The sequence below is a fragment of the Acartia tonsa genome, chromosome 1 (genome assembly GCF_053477335.1).
Source record: "Acartia tonsa isolate MP-2025a chromosome 1, ASM5347733v1, whole genome shotgun sequence".
Lineage (NCBI taxonomy): Eukaryota > Metazoa > Arthropoda > Copepoda > Calanoida > Acartiidae > Acartia > Acartia tonsa.
Genome location: NC_137260.1, coordinates 41,182,957 through 41,202,672, shown reverse-complemented (window position 1 = coordinate 41,202,672; position 19,716 = coordinate 41,182,957). Strand labels below are relative to the sequence as shown.

The 19,716-nt window shown below is 28.8% G+C and overlaps 1 protein-coding gene across 4 annotated transcripts in view; it reads left to right on the top strand.

The window, feature by feature from the left end:
• LOC145319615 (cell adhesion molecule Dscam2-like) overlaps window positions 1-19,716 on the top strand; it is a 194,267-nt gene that overhangs the window by 11,823 nt on the left and 162,728 nt on the right. For all 4 annotated transcript variants that reach the window (XM_080161875.1, XM_080161853.1, XM_080161884.1 and 1 more), the window contains exons 3-4: window positions 15,603-15,709; window positions 16,085-16,161. In XM_080161875.1, the coding sequence (XP_080018001.1) occupies window positions 15,603-15,709; window positions 16,085-16,161 (184 nt within the window). The remainder of the gene's footprint in view (window positions 1-15,602; window positions 15,710-16,084; window positions 16,162-19,716) is intronic.

Sequence of the window (19,716 nt, the reverse complement as noted above, 5' to 3'; positions counted from 1 at the left end):
TGTTGAAGTAGTTGAATTGATTCTTATGAATTTAGGCAGGCAGAAAGCTTTGTTTACCTCTGGAAGCTCATCAGTTATTATAAAGTTACCCTCAGCAATATCAATTTCATCAACTTTTTTATTGTCAACAATCTCAGGCTCTTCACCAGAAAATTTATACAGGGCATACCGTTGACAAAACTGGCTATAACTCATTTGTAGAAGGTAAGGCTGATTCTTAATATCTCTTGCACAATAACGGTCATAACCAGAAACCTTCTCCTTAAACCAACCTTCTCTACCTTCAACTTGGACAGCACCATCTGTTGATTCTGATTTCATTAGGAACTTACTTTGATTTTCCTTTAACCCCGAGGAAATGAAAATTGTGTCAACATTAAAATAACTGAACTTCATTGATGGAATAAGACGAAACACTGCCTCACAGGGTCCTAATTTATAATCACAACTAAAAATTTTTGAATTTTCTTGTTATATTTAATCCTAATATCAACATTCTTCTATAAATTAACCACTTTCCCCCTAATCAATTATGTGTTAATTACAAAGACAAATATTACATAGATATAATTTTCCCTTTACCCAAAAAACTTATTTATCCTTTCTGTTGCAGCAGAAATATAAACTTAAATGTCTTGTGTTGTTACATAGTATGGCTGAGGAGACATAAATATGAGAAGAAGAAAATTTTCCAGCTGTATATTATTTTCAGTTGTAGATTATTTCCTATTTGACGGTTGGTGAGAAAGGTATTGGCCACTAATTTTAGCTTTTCTTGATACTCTTTATTCTTGTTGCATTTTAACATTTCTTTAATTGCATCAGTAGTGCCAGTATCATCTTTGCTGTAATTATTGTTTAAGTATAAATTTGGGTTTTCTAGGCAATTTTTAAACACAAAACTGCTTAAGAGATTTCTCTTAATAATTCTTTAAAATATTATCAGTAAGTACCAAATTAACTGCATAAAATGAATTCAGAAATGTTTTTTTTTATGAACAAGAAAGACAACATCCATAAAATCAGACAAAAAAAGTTAGAATAACAAACATAATACAACAAATTCAACATTATTTGGAAATGTGAACAAAAATTCAGCATAATTATATCCAAATATTAATGTACTAAATTTGAAATTGATGGGACATTTTTAACATACTATCTAATATGAGTTATTTGTTATGTAGAGACAGGTGTACTGTCCCTAATTGTAGATTAGCTATATTTAATTATGTACTTATGAAAACTGTTTAATTTAAGTTTTTTTTAGAAATATCAATTAAACTTAAACATGCCTGTAGTATTCAGAAATGTATGTTATCACAGAGTAGAAATCTAATGATGGCTGTAGGTCCATGTTTGCTGACCATGCATTTATCCATTCATTATTGAAATTATTGATGTAACACTCATCAGTTTTTCTTTCAATAATCACAGAATAGCTTTTTTCATTTACTCTTAAAGCATTTTCATATGCTAGTAAAAGTTCATCATCATGAATGTCATTGTTGATTTTAGATTTTGTTAATAAAGCTAACATTCTTTTTTTCAGTATAGATTTTTCCATCTCACGAATTTCAATTAAATTTTTCATTTCACTTTCAACCAGAACTTCTAAATCTGCCATTGACAATTCAATAATATCAGAGTTCCATGTTAAAGTTTTGTTCAAGATTCCAAAGTCATTTTTGCTCAGCAATACTTTTTGCTGTTTTTCTGTTAACATTAAAGAAAGCCTATGGACACATTTCTGATAAAGCTTGCAGTTCTCAAATTGTTTTTGCTCTATCAGATTAATACTTTTCATTGCATCTTCATTTTCTAGAGTCTGTTTTACTTTGTTTAAAAGATCATTATTTTGCTTCACAATTTCTTTTCTTTTCTTTTCATCCTTTTCCAACACTCTAACAGGTACACTAATAATTGTTTTAAGTGTAGGATAACGTGGAAAATTAAACCTACAACTTGTCCCATGTTTGCGACAAGTACGAGAATGCCTGTGTACATTAACTTTATTTGTTATATCTGCACTAAGAGGGTTATATCTGTCACATGATACATGTTTGTCAATGAAGTTTATGAGTGCATTTTCTTCCTCGTGTGTTAGTAAATTGTCATTTTTGATACTTTCAAACGCCCTTTTTATTAGACACACATTGTTGATTCCTTCAATTTTTTCCAAATTTTCCCAATCTATCCAGAGAATGCCATGGATATGGGGCGAACCCCTGGACTGAAATTCAACCTGAGAAAAGCAGCTTAATTATTTAATAAATCAAAAAATGGGAGTATGCATAAACAATAGCAAGTGATTCTAAGTTTTTTTTGGTGAATTTACTAGAGTTATGTATAATATCATTTTATCCTTTTAAAAAGTTAAGTTTCACCATGGTTTTATATGAAAAAAATCTTAAATGTTGAACATTTTTTACTCTTTATCATCAAACGTTTTGTTGAGGTCAAACTGTTGTGACACAAAAGTAAACTCTTTTAATGAAAAATGTTAATTTTGAACTCAACAAAACATTTGATTATATTTCGGCTAAAAATTATAAATATTTCAAAGTTTTTTTCATATAAAACCATTGATTTTAAATCAATTTAATGATATTATACAGTACCCTAGTATATTCAACAAAAAACATTTAGAATCACTGTTGAAAGGTGCTTGGAATTACATGCTCTTTTTTATGCATAGTAATTAAATGTTTCAAGAAATGTTAATTAATGTTTTAGTATTCTAATTGTTTCAGCTTTTAACTTTTTATTTAAATCATGAAAATAAAAAAAATGGCAACCATTTTAAAGGTTGGTGCTTTCCCTTATAGTGTGTGTGTGTGTAATAACTATAAACATTTCGACTTGCTTCAGAATATATTTAAATAGAGGGGTGGTTAGTTTTTATTTCCTTAATTCTAATTTATAGAAATTTTTTTTAAATATTTCATACCTTGTATCCATAGTATTTTACTTTCAATGGACTGCTTGGTGCCATCACAATATGTTTAATGAAATTCTTTACTCTGTGTTGAAAGTTAAGTGTAGAATTAACAAAGTTTTTCTTAACAAACTCATATACATCCATGTTTTCACTCATAAAATCTTCCAAAGGCTTTCCATTGACATAAACAAATTCTTTTCCATTGCAAAATTGGTATTCTATTTGACAATCTTCAAGCTGAGATACAAAATTTTCTGTAAACAAAACATCTGCTGAAGAAAGTGAGAAGAAAAAATGAAATGGTCCATGATTCTCAATTCTACCCATTAATTCATACCTATAATATTTGTGCAATATGTAGAATAAAAGCAAAATATTGACTGCAATTTGGTTATTACTCTTAATTTTAATGTTATAAGTTACCAGTTATGATGATTGGTAAAGTTTAAGGAATTAAACAATAACAAACAGTTTAATTATTGTCAACATTCTCAGAAACATTGCACTGTGGGGCAAAGACAGGATTAATGTAGTTGGAAATTCTTTATAAAAAAAATGAAACTACACAAGAATTTTCAGATAGTGTTCATAATTAAGGATTGATAAAATCTTTTTTAACTATGTCATTTTAAATTCTTTCCACTTTATAAATAGCTATATTGCACAAACCTCATTTTTTTCCAATATCGAGGAGTGTTTTTTACATTCTCTAATACATTAAAACCATCTTCAAGATGGTATGTTGCAATATTATTAGAATTCAATATCTTTTTCCCACGCAGGAAAGAAATGTTGATATTTCGTTGGATTTGTAATTGTTCAATGAAACTTGTAGCAGCAAATAAATACTGTGCATTTAATGCAAACCGATTGTCAAAATTCATAATTCTTTGACAAAAATAACTTTGAGCTGACAGTTTTGTTTTTCGCTCAGTATCTAATGAGTTTTTGCCATCTGGAAATAATCCAGGAAAAGTTTTAGGTTCCCAGTTTTTTTCTTGAATTATATTGGTAGGAACTTTTCCTTCTCCCGGCGCAAAAGACAATTTTTCATTGGTAGTAGAGTTTTCAGGAAAGTCGTCAATTAGAGCAGTTACTTCATCACTTGAAAAGTTATATTGACCTAAATTAATGGAAATATTTGAAACAATTGTTGCTATGGTACACATACATCAACATTCAACACCTGTTTACAACTTATACAAAGTGTTTACAAAAGATAGATAGACAGACTTTCACCCTCCTTTCATATTTTGATAATTAATGAAAAACAAAAAAATGAAGTAAACTAACCTATTGGATCAACATTTTCATTTGGGTTTAGGTTTTTTATTTCATTTGTAGTAATATTTTCATTTCCATAATCAGAATCCGAAGATGATTCTTCAATAGGATTATAAGTGGGATCTAAATCTGAATCATCATCACTGCTACTAAAATTTCAACATATTTCTATAGAGTATTTATCATGACTCAATGACTGCAAAGTAGAAAATGAGATATTTACTATAAAATGTGCTAATTTGTGTGATTTTTGTCTCCTAAGGGGACTCTCCACGAAAAAGAGCAAGTGATTCTAAGCAGCTTCTAGCAATTTTTTTTTGTTGTAAATATACTAAGGTTATGTCTAATATCATTATATCAACTTAAAGAAATAAGTTATACCATGGTTTTCTATAAACAAAACTTTCAAATGTTAATCATTTTTGACAAAATATCATCAAATGTTTTGTTGAGTTCAAAAGTTCAAATAAAATAATATACCAAAACATAACCAAATGCTATAAATTACGAAAGTACACTAATAAAACTGTTTACAATATTACATCCCTTTTTCTAAATTAGCATTTTTCATAAAAAAAGTTTACTTTTGTGCTATAGCAGTTTGAACTCAACAAAACACTTGATGATATTTAGTCACAAATTGTCTAACATTTCAAAGTTTAATTCATATAAAACCATGGTAAAACTAAACTTTGTAAATCTAAATAACAATATTAAACATAACCTTAGTTTATTCACCAAAAAAAAAGTGTTTAGAAACTGCTGGTAGGTGCTTAGAATCACTTTGATAATCCCCTTTTTGTTTAGACTAGCTCCAAATCAAGCATAAAATGTGCTAATTTTTGGGATCAGTCAATATAAAGATATTTCTATCTAAGTTTTTAGTGAGCATATCAAAATTTAAAAAATTCCTTTAAGTAAAATGGACTTACAATGTTTGCCAAAGAAAGCAAGTTCTTTGTGGAAATCAAAAATATTTTTCTCTTTATTTGGAAAACCTACTAAAGTTTAATTGTGTACTGAGATGAAAAATTTACTAAAATGACTTTGTTATGCAATTTTTAAATAATAATGAAACACAATTAAGTTTCTAATTTTTCTATGCAATACTAAGAAAATATGTTGAATTTCCTGATTTACCTTGAGAATAAAAGTTCTTTCTCAAATGTTTCAGAATCAATATCCTGTATGTCAGTGTAATAAGGATTTTTTAAGAGTTTCAGTGTTCTTATGACTTTTTTTATCCTAGTAACACTTATAAATGCCTCAAGATACCCATGTTTGAAACTTAGTTTTCTTTTGAATGAGACTGGAATAATATTTGATTCAATACTTCTGTTACTTTTAGCTTCAGGAATTGGAATTATTCTTGCTTGGTCAAGTGTTCTAGGTAAGCGTTTAATTGTGCTGTTTACATCTTCTGCATTAATTGGAATATTCACAATTTTACCTCGTAATCCTTTCATTCTTGACTTAGGTAAAATTATAAATTTTTGGAATATGAGATTGCGGGCTATGAGGCTATTTTCTAATTCAGTAACATTCAATTCAGGATAAGGTTTTAAATCAAATAGTTCTAGTCCGTTTTTGTGACACATAGAAGGAATCTTGCCAAGTTTCAACTTTAAAGAGCATGTAGTACAGAGATATTTCCCCACTAACTTGGTAGGATCAGAATGTTCAGTACACCAGCTCAAGTTGGTTAAATCATTTACAGTAGATATCCAGGAGTTGTTAACTAATGATAAACTTGATAAATGCAACTTTCTATGACAGGACTCACATTTATGTTTTCTTCCATATTGAATAGATTTTCTAAATGCAACAAATCTGTCATATAGAGAAAAATTTAACAAACTTGATTTGCGATATTTTAGTTTGGATTGAGCTTCATAAAGTTTGTATATTTCTGGATTGGCTGCTCTTTTGAGTTTTCTGTTTTTTACTTTGGCAACTCTGTTTTTTTCATTGTAGGTCTCATAGTCTTTGTTTTTTAGATTTTGTCTACTTCTAAGTTTAGATGCACACTCACGTTCCTTGTATTCTGTCTCATTTAAACTTCTGAGATTAGATCTACTTTTCTGTGTAGATTCTCTGATTTTATTAGAGTAGGTCTCATGGTCTTTGTTTTTTAGATTTTGTCTACTGTGAAGTTTAGATGCACACTCACGTTCCTTGTATTCTGTTTCATTTACACTTCTGAGATTAGATCGACTATTTTGCTTAGATTCTCTTATATTTTTAGTGTAGGTCTCATAGTCTTTGTTTTTTAGATTTTGTCTACTTCTAAGTTTAGAAGCACACACACGTTCCTTGTATTCTGTCTCATTTAAACTTCTGAGATTAGATCTACTATTTTGCTTAGATTCTCTTATATTTTTAGTGTAGGTCTCATAGTCTTTGTTTTTTAGATTTTGTCTACTTCTAAGTTTAGAAGCACACTCACGTTCCTTGTATTCTGTCTCATTTAAACTTCTGAGATTAGATCTACTATTTTGCTTAGATTCTCTTATATTTTTAATGTAGGTCTCATGGTCTTTGTTTTTTAGATTTTGTCTACTATGAAGTTTAGATGCACACTCACGTTCCTTGTATTCTGTCTCATTTAAACTTCTGATATTAGATCTACTATTTTGCTTAGATTCTCTTATATTTTCAATGTAGGTCTCATAGTCTTTGTTTTTTAGATTTTGTCTACTTCTAAGTTTAGAAGCACACTCACGTTTTTTGTATTCTGTTTCATTAACACTTTTTAGATTTTGTCTACTTTTTATTTTAGATACTCTCATTTTTTCTTTGATTTGATCCTGAATTATTTCAGTGCTGTAAAATGAAGAGCAATTTAAATTGTATCTCAAATGTTTGTTGAGCTGATTGAATTTTCTACCGCAACCATTACATAACACAGCTTTATCATTATCTTTATGCTTTTCACTAGATTCATTCCTCTAATATATTGTTTCGTTCAATTTAGTCTATTATAAAAGTTAGAAAGGCAAAGCTAAATGACCTAAATATCATATTTACAAACAAACATACATCCATTTATGACAGATAGACATTTAATTACACAAATAGATAGCCATCAAATTACTGCATTGATTAGCAAAACAAAAACAAAAATGGTGAAACATGGCAAAATCAGACTGTTCAGACTGAGAGGATGATTTGCCAAATTTTAAAAAAGTTAAAGAAACGGATATACAATTTTTTGAAGCCCAAAGTTTTCAAGGTCAATTGTTCATACTATTAATGAAAAAAAGTTTTTTAAATGTGCAAGACTTAAAAAATATAAGCATTTGATATCATTTGTATCAAATTATTTAAGTGAAACAAAATTCCTTGTATAGTTTTTTTGATTGTTTGATATTATATTCTTTGATAGATTTCAATTCATCAAATGTGTATTTTGCTTTACATGCAGTAGAACTCTTGAAGTGTTGAAAAAGTTTTTGTTGTTTTGTACAACAACCTTTACATGTTGAATATATGTTGTCACTTAAACACTGTAAAAAAGCTTATAAATGTTTGCTTTTTCGTGATTTGTAAAGAATCAATTATAATTCAAATAACATATTAATTTTAAAATATTTAAAAAGATTTTTTAAAACATTTAATGCCATAACCCTTTACTACTTATAGGAGGCCTACTCTAACTGCAGAAAGACTGCCACAAGTAGACCCAATACCCCAAATTTGAAGCTTCGAGCTTCAAAACATAAAAAAGTGTTGTTTCTATAGAAATTTTTTTTTAAATTTTAAGCTTTCCTGGTTTTTGTCTTCAACAAGATCCTTCGAAGGTTTTTTACTAAAGCACTTAGTCTAGTAATTATTTATGCTAAAAACTAGAAGGTATTATGTAAATAATTCTCCAGTATGGCTTTGAAACTGATTAGAATAATCCGCTGGGTTAGAACTAGTTTTCAGCTATACTGAAAAATCATGAATAGCATCATATTACAGACAATTTAATACAAACATTAAAATAAAATCATGAAATAAATACAGGTTTTGATTGCCCTGACTTAATCCCCTGGGGTCTAGCTAACAAAACTGGTTTAATCTTAAGATCTTTCATTCTAATACCTGCAGAAAGTTTTCTATAATACTATGCGATAAATAACTATTCTTTAATCCTATTTCCTTCATGAAATTCAATAAACTTTTTTGAGAATATATTTTTTAATTTTCAGATCTAATTACTTTAATAAAGAAATGATATATTGCTGATAGAATAAATAGACATAAAGGTCAGGTTTTACACCTGCATGATCCATTTGAAAAATATTTAATGTCTTTAATATCTTTAGCATATTTTCCTGTTGAACTTCTAATGATATTTTGTGTTCATTCTGTTCTTCGATAAAATAATATTTAGAACAGTTCTTGTTAATTTTTAAATGTTCCAAAATATTCGTTAGTGTAACAAAACACCTCCGACATGTTTCTGGTTTTCCTACAGAATCTTGAATTTCAATATCCTTGCTATGATTTTCAACTGGGAGCATATTAGGATTGATACTGATATTCTAAGTAAAAGACATAATAAATTGCTTTGAATTAACCTATGCCAGCTAAAGAAAACTTAAATACTTCAAAAAAAGAACTAATTAAAATATATTGTTAACAAAAAAAACCGCCCCCCCCCCCCCCATCTTACAGAAAAATTAATTTTTCTTCAAACAAATATATGTTCTATATCCTTCATGATTATAAGGTAAATGGTCCTTATGTCCTAAATAAAATCAAAAAGATTATATGTCTCAAACATTCCTGAATAATTTCTTCATTATAAGGTAATTTCATTTCTCTGTACACATAAGAAAGCCAGTATTGCGAATTTTTTGATTTCAATATTTGATAGTGGAATGATGTATTGCTTATTTTAATTCTTGCCAGCAGTATAGGAGTATTGTTCACGACATTGTTATTATCATGAGCATTTCCACTTTGAAAAACTATCTTGCCTAAGTCTTCATTAAAAATCAACAAATGACGTTTAATGACATGTGCTGTAAAAGAAATCAGTAAATCAAAAAGCCAATTGGTATCATCTTTTTTGGGGAGTTCCCACTCTCTTTCATTTGACAGACACAAAATATTGTTTTCACGAAAAAACACTTTTGCTTTGTCTATGAGGGCAAATCGTAATATTTTTAGGAAAGGCTCTGCATCTTCTTTTGTAGATGATTCGGATAAATCATCTATGTTAAATTGAACCAGTGGATATGGAGTTGTCAAATTCAGCTCCTGTTCCACCTCTTTAATAAATTCTGTGGAAAATATATGTTTGAAATGAGACTCATTTCCACTCACATACCCACTAATAAAGACATCTTGTAGAATACTACGGAGAAAACAGTGCCCATCTCCTGTTGTTTTCAATGTTGGGACTGTAACAGGCTCATTTGGAAAATGTTTATTTAAGAACCTCACAACTGCTTGATCAGCCATTTCTCAACTGAATATTTGTTTATTAAATTTATTTCTAAAATATGAGGGTTAAAAGAAGTTAAAATCAATGAACCGTTTTTCAGGGTTGATTTTATTGTTAATAAGTAAATATTAAAACAATTTGAACGCACAGTATTATTAAAAAACAAGGATGACAACATCCATAAAAGTGAAGCTTTGAAACTGTAGGAAAAGCGAACATTAACACTTGAAGAGTATCAGAAATGATCGTAATATAATTGTTTAAAGTGGAAACAAAAATGTACTTTGTACTTTTTACATTGTACTTTGAAGCCCTAGAAATCAGTATTCAAAAAATCAGATTAATCAGATAATGATTACATATAAAGTTGTTGCCAAACAGTATCAATTTTAACATGATTAAAATGGACATTCGGACATTCTGGTTACGATAATAGAGTTGCTACGCTTCCTAAATTGTACCTAACTACTACAGGAATCACCATCAAAGTTTGAAATCAATAGGAAAACTCTAACATACATAAATTAATGAAAAAAGCTATCCATTCCATGCGGACGGACGGACCAACCCTAATTATAGAACAGCTTCACTTTTGAAAATAGAGCAACATAAAAAAGTAGAGTAAAACATGGAATACTTGCTAAATTAGATAAGTATTGAAATGCGCAATTTAATGTATTTTTTAATACTGTTTATTTGTTTTCTGCAAAATTTTAATATTTTTCAGGCAAGTGTTGAAAGACATATTCTAGTCGCCATTAATAAAAAGTATAAATTGCATAATAATCATACCTAATGCCGACAGTTAAAAAATATAAGGGTTTCAACATGAAGTAATTTTCTCACCTTGAGTTATCTATCTTATATCACAAATACTTGTCTCCAATATAGAGAAATAATTATAATGTTCAATACTAAACTAAGCTTGATTATCACTAATCAAATTGTTTTTAGTTTGGTTGAACACTAGTATTGTCTATTATATCTCAACAATATTTAACTAAAAAATTGTAAGGAATATGTTGAATAAATCTGTCAAATGAAACATAGAAAAAACGGCATAATACTAAATTATTAGTTAAAATATACCCCATAATGTAATTTATTTAAAGCTGTCATAAGCCATATCTACTTCAGACAAGTATACCAATGTTAATTTTCATGACAAATACAAATTCAATGTGTTATTTCGCAAATTGTTTATAGCAATCTTTCCCCTCCCTAAAAATCTTAAAGTGTAATTTTTAGCAAAAATATTTTAACAATAAAAACAACTATAGATAAATAATATATAAATATTCCTTACTTACCCTATTGTTATAAATCACTTTTATTCACTTTGTAACTCTCATTAATTTACTTTTTGGTAAAATTAACTTTAATTTTAATTAAATCACGAATGACTATTGGTATAGTATGATCACTAAATCTATAATTAGAACTAATTAAAAAGGGTAAACTGTGATCTATTTATAGCAATTATATAGTATGTTCTAGAAAATTCACGATAAAAACGTTTAAAATATATAGGTTTTTTGGGGGTGAGGGGATTGGGGATAATAGGATATTTTGATTGGTTTAATATTTTCTAGAAGTTTCTATGAAAATCTTTGATGTTCTAGAAGTTTCAATAAAAATTGTTGGTTTTCTAGAAGTTTCTATGAAATTCCTTGATGTTCTCATAGCAGTTTTTAAGAAAGTCTTTGATATTCTAGAAGTTTCTATGGAAAGTCTTTGATATTCTAGAAGTTTCTTTAAAAATTCTTTGATGGATAATATTTATTAGTTAATACTTTCTTGTAGAAGTTTCAATAAAAATCTTTGGTGTTCAAGGTTTCTATAAAATGTTTATTGTTCTAGAAGGTTCTATATCTTCACTATCCTATATTTTTTCAATTTTAAGTTTTTTGAACATTTTTTCAAATTTTCTGTGAATTATGCTGTATTATTTAACTGTTTTTATATACCTAACTAATTCATAAAATAATTTATAAAAGTTTCCTTTTTTTGTGAAAATTATAAGCTTCGCTACTTATGGATGTTGTCATCCTTGTTTCCTCTTTAGTTTATTGTTGCTAAGGTACTTTTTGATCATATTAACCTTGTTATTATTTGCTTAAAAATGTTTAATTATGTTAATACATTTTTAAATATGTAAGAGGGAAAATTTAGAATGGGATTAGAGAATTATAATTGATATTTATTAACTTTAACATGTATATAAAATTCTTCTTAAAATCCATGCTTTTTTATCACTATAAAATGTTCTTGCAATTAGTTATTTAACTCTTTTCTTTGACCATTTTGAACAATGCGGGGCTCTTTAAGAAACTTTGAATATTGAAGGGATGAAAATATATCTTAACCTAGAAAAGAAAACAAGAAAAAGTGACAATTTAGGGACATACCGATTTAAATTTATTTATTTGAAATTCTAACCTCTGCTTTTTAAAATTATAATTATATTTTTGGTTTTGTTTTGAATGTTTTTATTCTTGTCTTCCTTACCAATTAAAACAGTTTAAAATATTTTTCTTGGGAAGTTGGAAGGTTGCCTCTTAACTTTGAAGAACAAATGCAAACAATTTAAAAGATTCTTTAGCATGAGTTTTCATATTTAAATATCTTGATGTATGCCAAGTTTATTTTTAGGAGTGCAGCTACTCTATAACTAAAAATTTTATATAAAAAACGTATTTTTTCTCTCTCTTTAACAAAGTACACAACTCTCTTTGCGCTTAAACAATATTCCATGTATTTTTTATGTGCTTCTTATGGACATTTTTGTCCTAGGTAAGGATTAGAAATTTTTTTATTTATTTAGCAAAAAAAGGTAAAAATCCCCTTTCAAATGTAAATCTATATTTAGAAGCTTTTTAAGTGTTTTTAATTATGCAACTTGATAATTTTAATAATTTTTAGCTATCAATGATTATGTTGCATATCTTACAAAGTACCTCATTAAGCACTCATAGCAAAACCCGATGTACGTGCCCCATAACCTCCTTAGTTTTTGAAGGCATTTGCAAGCCCCACTGGGTTAGGGTATCGCGGGTATAGTTATTAGTTATGATCCCACAGGGTTATACCCTGTAAATGTAAGGTGTAGGGGGAAAAACAACAATTTTTGTGAAAGAAACAAAATATTATGTCATTGACAGTAAAAAAAAGGTAACTAGACTAAAAATTGTACCTAATACAAATCTTGTGAAAAACTAGCAGTTACTGTTAATCTAGTGCACAATTTTCCAACACAGTTAATCAACTGGTTAATTGCTCAGATAAAGAGACAAGTAAATATAAAATTTATTAAAAAACGAGAACAAATGAAGCTTCACAAATTGTCTAAAAAATAAGCCATGTGACGTCCTAAAAATGAGGGACGATAGGAGAAGTGGAAAGAAAACCCTTATTTTTATGACGTCACATGGCTGATTTTTTAGACACTTTGTAAGGCTTCCTAAAATATTGTTAAACAATTGTCCTATAGAGCCTTTTAGCTTTTTTGCTAAATAAATCATTGATTTTTCAGCAAAATCAAGGACACTTGAAATTAGTATTTACCTCATTCCTAACCTATAATAAATAGTTTTGGTAGCCAGGGCCTTTGTTTTAATTTTATTTCATCATTCGCAAAACATTGTCTATGATACTATGCTATACATGAGTTTTTTATATGGCTAATTACCGATTCTAATTCAGCGGATATTAATCGGTTTCGAAGCCATATTGTAAAATGATTTTACTGATAATTTACCCATTGACCCATCCCTGTAGCCTTGCTTTTAATGTGAATGATTTTGATTAACCCAGATTAATTAACCCATTTTTATAATCCGTAGCCAGTATTTTTACTCACACCACTTTTTACTTTAATTTACGTGTAGAATATTTTGGCAAGAAAAGTGTATAGTCAATAGATTTATTATTACTTGGATATTACACCAGATTATCATGTACTCTAATAAAGTTGAACACTTAGCTGGCTAAAATAACGATTCCCCCCTATTCAACACCTTACTTCCTAATAAATTATGTCCATGTTAGCAACCAAAATTGACGAATGGTCAATTTTTTGGGTCGATTCCTCTTTGAAGGGTACAGTTGGCTTCCCCAAAAATTACTAAAAATTTTAATTGAACCAATAGAAAATTTAACTGTTATAGAGAACCATAACAGTTTGGTGGTTTGCGAGATCCTTCGCTACCAATAGACGGACATCATGTTACTATTAGATAAGGATTAAATCATGTTTTGATATTTTGATTGCCAAAATTTTAAATATAATATTTTAATTAACTTTTTTTTCTAATAATAAAGCTTTTTAATTATTTTTCTTTTGCTGATATACTTATTGACATAATTGTACTTGTTAAAAGTATAAAAATTGTTCAATGTTTAATGGTTCTATAATGTGAGACATGCATTATATTATGGCTCGCCAAAGTTAATATTCCTTACTAAATTACTATAAATGGCAAGGTTATGTTTTCTGAAAAATAAAAAAGATCTATACATTAAAAATTACTGATGCCATTGTTTCTGAGCTCATTTTGTAGATGATTTAAAATCTATATTATTCATACTTACAAATATTTTAAACCCTACAAAAATAAGAAAATACCCCTCCCCCCTTCCACATTAAATTTGATTATAATTAAAATAAGGCAGATAAAGCATCTTTTTAAAGACTATAGTTATTACATACTGCCCCGCAATCCCCCTCAAACAAGAAAACACAATGAAATGACAAGAATGTATATTTTCTGAACCAAAAATCCTAATCGGTTCAGCGGTTTTTGAGTTTCTAAGTTCATTCCAGACAGATCGACAGACAGACTTTTTAGATTAGGTTTATTCTCTAGCATATTTTTCCTGTCTTTGATAACCACATAAACATTAATAATTGATGTAAAGATTTATGTAATAATGACTCTTTAACATGACACCAAAAAAGGGTACGGCACAAAGCCAGGGATATAAATATATAAGCTAATGTCCCAAAGAATTGACTTACATCCCAAATATTGATACACAAATTCACCCTTCTGTAGATTACTAGTAGTAGTTTACACATTTGGATAATCAACTTTATAAACCAACCAATCAATTTTATTTCAAAACTTTAGGGACTAGTGTAATAAAAAGTTTAATGTCCTAAAAACACTATTTAGACTTAAGTAATAGGGTAAGTAAAGACTAAAATACATTACTGACCAACATAAACTACTTATAAGGTAGTATCACATTTGCAAGAGAAATCTTTTTTAAAGTTTTAGCCTTTTATCTTATATTGCAGCCACGTGAATTTTATTCCTACCGACGGACTGATAGACAAAAAAAAGTCTTGATGTTCATTGGTGAAGGAATCTTTACAAAAATATTTTGAATGTATGGGGCATTCTACACCCTCGCCACCCCCCCCCCCCCCCCCCACCGAAAAATGATTATTTGAAGAACTTCCCCCCCCCCCCATGAAAATTAATGTAAATTAAGTTTTATTTTTTCTAATTTATAATTTGCACTTAATGAACTCAAAAAAAACATTTTCTGCAGATTATAGTCTTCAGTTATTTATAAAATAACAAGTACTATTAGATTATGCATTTAATACTAATTATGCTTTTATCCTTATAATTAAATTTTGTTTAAACAAGGCCTGGTTGGATATTTTTCGGAAGGGTAAATTAACTATCTAAAGGGAACCCCCCCTTCCTCCAAAAAAGGAAATAAGGGACATTGTATACCTACTTATATATTACATTAATGGATGTATTATTACTTTGATGTTATACCAGATTTTCATGTTCTCTAATAAAATTAAACTCGCAGCAGGCTATTATAACAATACCCCCATCTTCGCCTTTACCCTATTTCCTTTCCTCCTACTTGATAAATGAACTGACCAATAAATGACAATAAATAATCATTTTGTTTTAGATTTGGTGGGGAGACACGAGATCTAGATGTTCTCGACCTGCAGTTAAGATGTCGTGCCAGCAATCCTTATGGCACCATCATATCCTCTTTAGTTCATATCAGACCTGGTGAGACTTAATTGTAAACTAGTTATAGAGTAGCTTTGGACGATTATATCCTTTATTATTAAGTACTAAGTTTTTTTTTCTTTAGCTTAATATTTACTACTAAACCGATTGAGTTATCCTTTTTAGGGAAATTTAACTTTGGACGAATGTTTGATTAGGTTATTTCAGCCTAATGATGGTTTCAGGCTACTTTTCTGCACATTCCTAATCTTTTGTTAATAGCCAGATGCTATAATCTTTAGAAAAAATCTTCTGAATTGGTATATCTATAAAGGAACTTACATACATATTTAATAACATAAAAACAGAAAGTAAAATACCTGACAAATTGTCATTACATGAGATTTATTGACAATAACTGCTGTTTTGTTTTAGTTGTGGAGAGCAGTACTTTGGTACAAGTGGTCGGGGAGCCCGTTGTCAGGCTTAATACTGGAATACTAAAGTGTCAGGTTAGATCAGTAGAATTCGTATTATCTTAGTATTTGGATAGTATTATTACTAGCTGTTGTCAGGCTTAATACTGGAATACTAAAGTGTCAAGTAGAATAAGTATTATCTTAGTTTTTGGATAGTATTATTACTAGCTGTTGTCAGGCTTAAAACTGGAATACTAAAGTGTCAGGTAGGATTAGTATTAGTAGTTTATAGTATAGTATTAGTACTAGATGTTGTCAGGCTTAATACTGGAATACTAACGTGTCAGGTAAAATTAGTATTAGTAGTTTATAGTATTCTTACTAGCTGTTGTCAGGCTTAATACTGAAATACTAAAGTGTCAAGTAAAATAAGTATTATCTTAGTATTTGGATAGTATTATTACAAGCTGTTGTCAGGCTTAATACTGGAATACTGAAGTGTCAGGTAGGATCAGTATTATCTTAGTATTAGATTTTATTGTTACTAGCTGTTGTTAGGATTACTACTGGAATACTAAAATATCAGGTATGATCAGTATTATCTTAGTATTTGGATAGTATATTACTAGCTGTTGTCCGGATTAATACTGAAATACTAAAGTGTCAGGTATGATCAGTATTATCTTAGAATTTGTATAATATTATTACTAGCTGTTGTCAGGCTTAATACTAGAATACTAAAGCGTCAGGTACAACCATTATTATCTTAGTATTGTTTATATTGTTATTGTTAGTATTTTACTAGAAATTGTAGAACATTAGGGTAAAATGAATGAAGGATAACGAAATTGATTTATATGCCAATGATATCCCCCAAATCACTAAAACTGCATAATAGTCTATTTTTCTATTTACTTGTTTATGCTTTTATAGAGATCTATAATACTCCAGAGACCTATCACTCTTTTATGTGCAAATCATCGGAAGAGAAAAAACATGCATATATATATTACATATATAGACTTAAAGAATAGATTACTTGAGATTGTAAAATTAGATTGAGATTTATAATAGACTATTTTTGTATTGCACTATATATATGATTCAATATATATGCACTAGAGGCCTAATACTGTTTTATGTGCAAATGGTCTTCATAAAAACATGCATTTATATTACAACCAATAGACTAAAAGAATAGATTTACAATTAACTATTACTATTCATTGTAAAAATATAAAATCTCTTAGAGCCCTATTGCTCTTCATGTGAAATGATACAAATTTTTCAAAGATGTTCTGCTTTTCATTTCATATATTGTTTACCTCATAATGGTTTTCTACTTATTATAAGCCTTCGAAGCATCGCCAAAAAAGTGCTCTATTCTGCATACTCTGCATGATCACTCAATATACATATATAGATTGTTTATTACATTGGGGTGAGAAATAACCTCATTTTCCCATCGACTCGTTTTCGACCTCTTATAAAACTACACCTTATTGTTTATACAAGATAAAAAAATTACTGATATACAGTCTTTAATTTTCGTTGCTTTTTGGTCTTACCTAAATAAAGCCATTATTTGCATCCGTTTATAGACCTAAGCCTTCACCATTCCTTTCAAGTCTTACTAAGTTATAAATGAAACAAGGATGACAGCATCCATAAGTAGCAAAGCTCAAATTAATCATTATACAGCCAAAAGATCAAGTTGAGTCATAGAGAAGATGTTATAAAAAAAAATAAGAAATCGAGATAATATGCATATGTCATAGGTATCTTTACTGAAATTTCATCTGTTTATCTTCAGAAAATCACACTTCCAATAGAGCGTTACGGACTGACGGAATGGCAGACCGACAGACAGAGTAAATTATACAATAATGTGAAAATATATGTTTGTAGCTAGTGTACCATTACAAATGTTTCCACAATTGATAGAAAATAATTCCGGTGGTCCTTTGTTTTTAGTAACACAGCTTCACTATAACTAAGGTATGTCAGTCCGTTTAAACGTCGTAATGTAATCTGCAATACATCTGGGAAGCAGGGCACATTTGGCTTTTAATTGCACTGGGACCCAACGTTTTATATATTTTTGATGACTCAGAAAATTTTCAATTTTTAAATTTAGATTGGTTAGTTCAAAACTAGTGTTGTTTAAACGTTTAAACCAATAATGTAATCTATAGGAGGGTAATTTTGTTAATTATTATGGGGGATGTATATAATTTTATGATTCATTGTTTATCCCTAAAATCCATGCAATATTTATCAAATAATTATCAAATCTACTAATTATGCACCATATCTTTATATCTTTGAAAATAGAAATTATTTAGGTTTTTTTTCTAATTTATCATACTTTAATATTCCTGACACTTGTGAAAATATTCTATTCTAACATATAATATTTTTATTCTTGATTATTGTGCATATTGATGATGTTTGTAGTGAGATGATATAGAGAAAGATCATCAATGAAATACAGATAAACTAGATAATACATAATAATAAACATTATATTATTCTATTCATGAGAAATTTGTTTTCATTATAGTGACTAATTTTATTTAGTTGCAAAGTTTGAGAAATTTAAGGTGGTGATTTCATACAAACCTAATTCTTGGCATCTAAATAATTTTTGAAAATTAAACCTAATTTTAGCCTCGGCTATTAGATCTAAACTATGCTTGGCTACATACCATCAAGAATTGTTGTGTGAAAATCAATAACGAAAGTAAACGAAATAGAACAAGGATGACAACATCCATAAAAGCGAAGCTCTGAAACGGTAGGACAAACGGACATTAACACTTGTATAATGTCAGAACTGAATTATCAGAATGCGAATGTATAAGAGTCAAAGCAAAATTGTAAGTAAATTTGTTGAAAAACTGCTTGATACAGGATAATGTTTATGGACATACTTACATTTTTAGAACTTGATTATAGAGTTGCTTCGCTTATAAAATTGTACTTTGTTGTCCCAGGAATCAGTATACCAAAAATTTATCATCAAAAGTCCTATCCCTGAACCATGGTACAAACAGACGAGCTTTGTGTAACTGAAGAAAAGTAACTCTTTAATCACCGAATGAAAAGCCGGACAAAATAATCTCAATAAATGATACAATTCACTTCAAGAATTACAATGAGATAGAAATGGATGTAGAATATACGTGGATATTCTGACAGGGAAAAAATTGTCGTCATTTTATTTTGCTAAAATAGACATCACTTATTGGTCAGTTCATTCACCCAGTAGAAAGAAAGGGTGTGGGATAAAAGGGGGGATGGAGAGTATCGTTAATTAAGCCTGCTACAAGTTTAATTTTATTAGAGAATATGATAATCTGGTCCAAAATCCAAGTAATAATAAATACATTAACAAGATAGATTGTGCAGATTAAGCAGAACTTTAGTTAGTCTTTTAGAAAATTTCAGATAAAAAAAGAATTAAATAGTTATTTATCACTTCGTATTATAGACAGAATTCTGCGGATATTAAAATGGATCATTATAAGATTAAAACCATCTTTGTTGATTCTATAGTTTTTATCTTATTATTTGCGGAAATTTGTCTTAATAAGATGCCTTCCATGAACTTTCAGTATGACTGAGAACCGGTTCTAATCAAGTGGA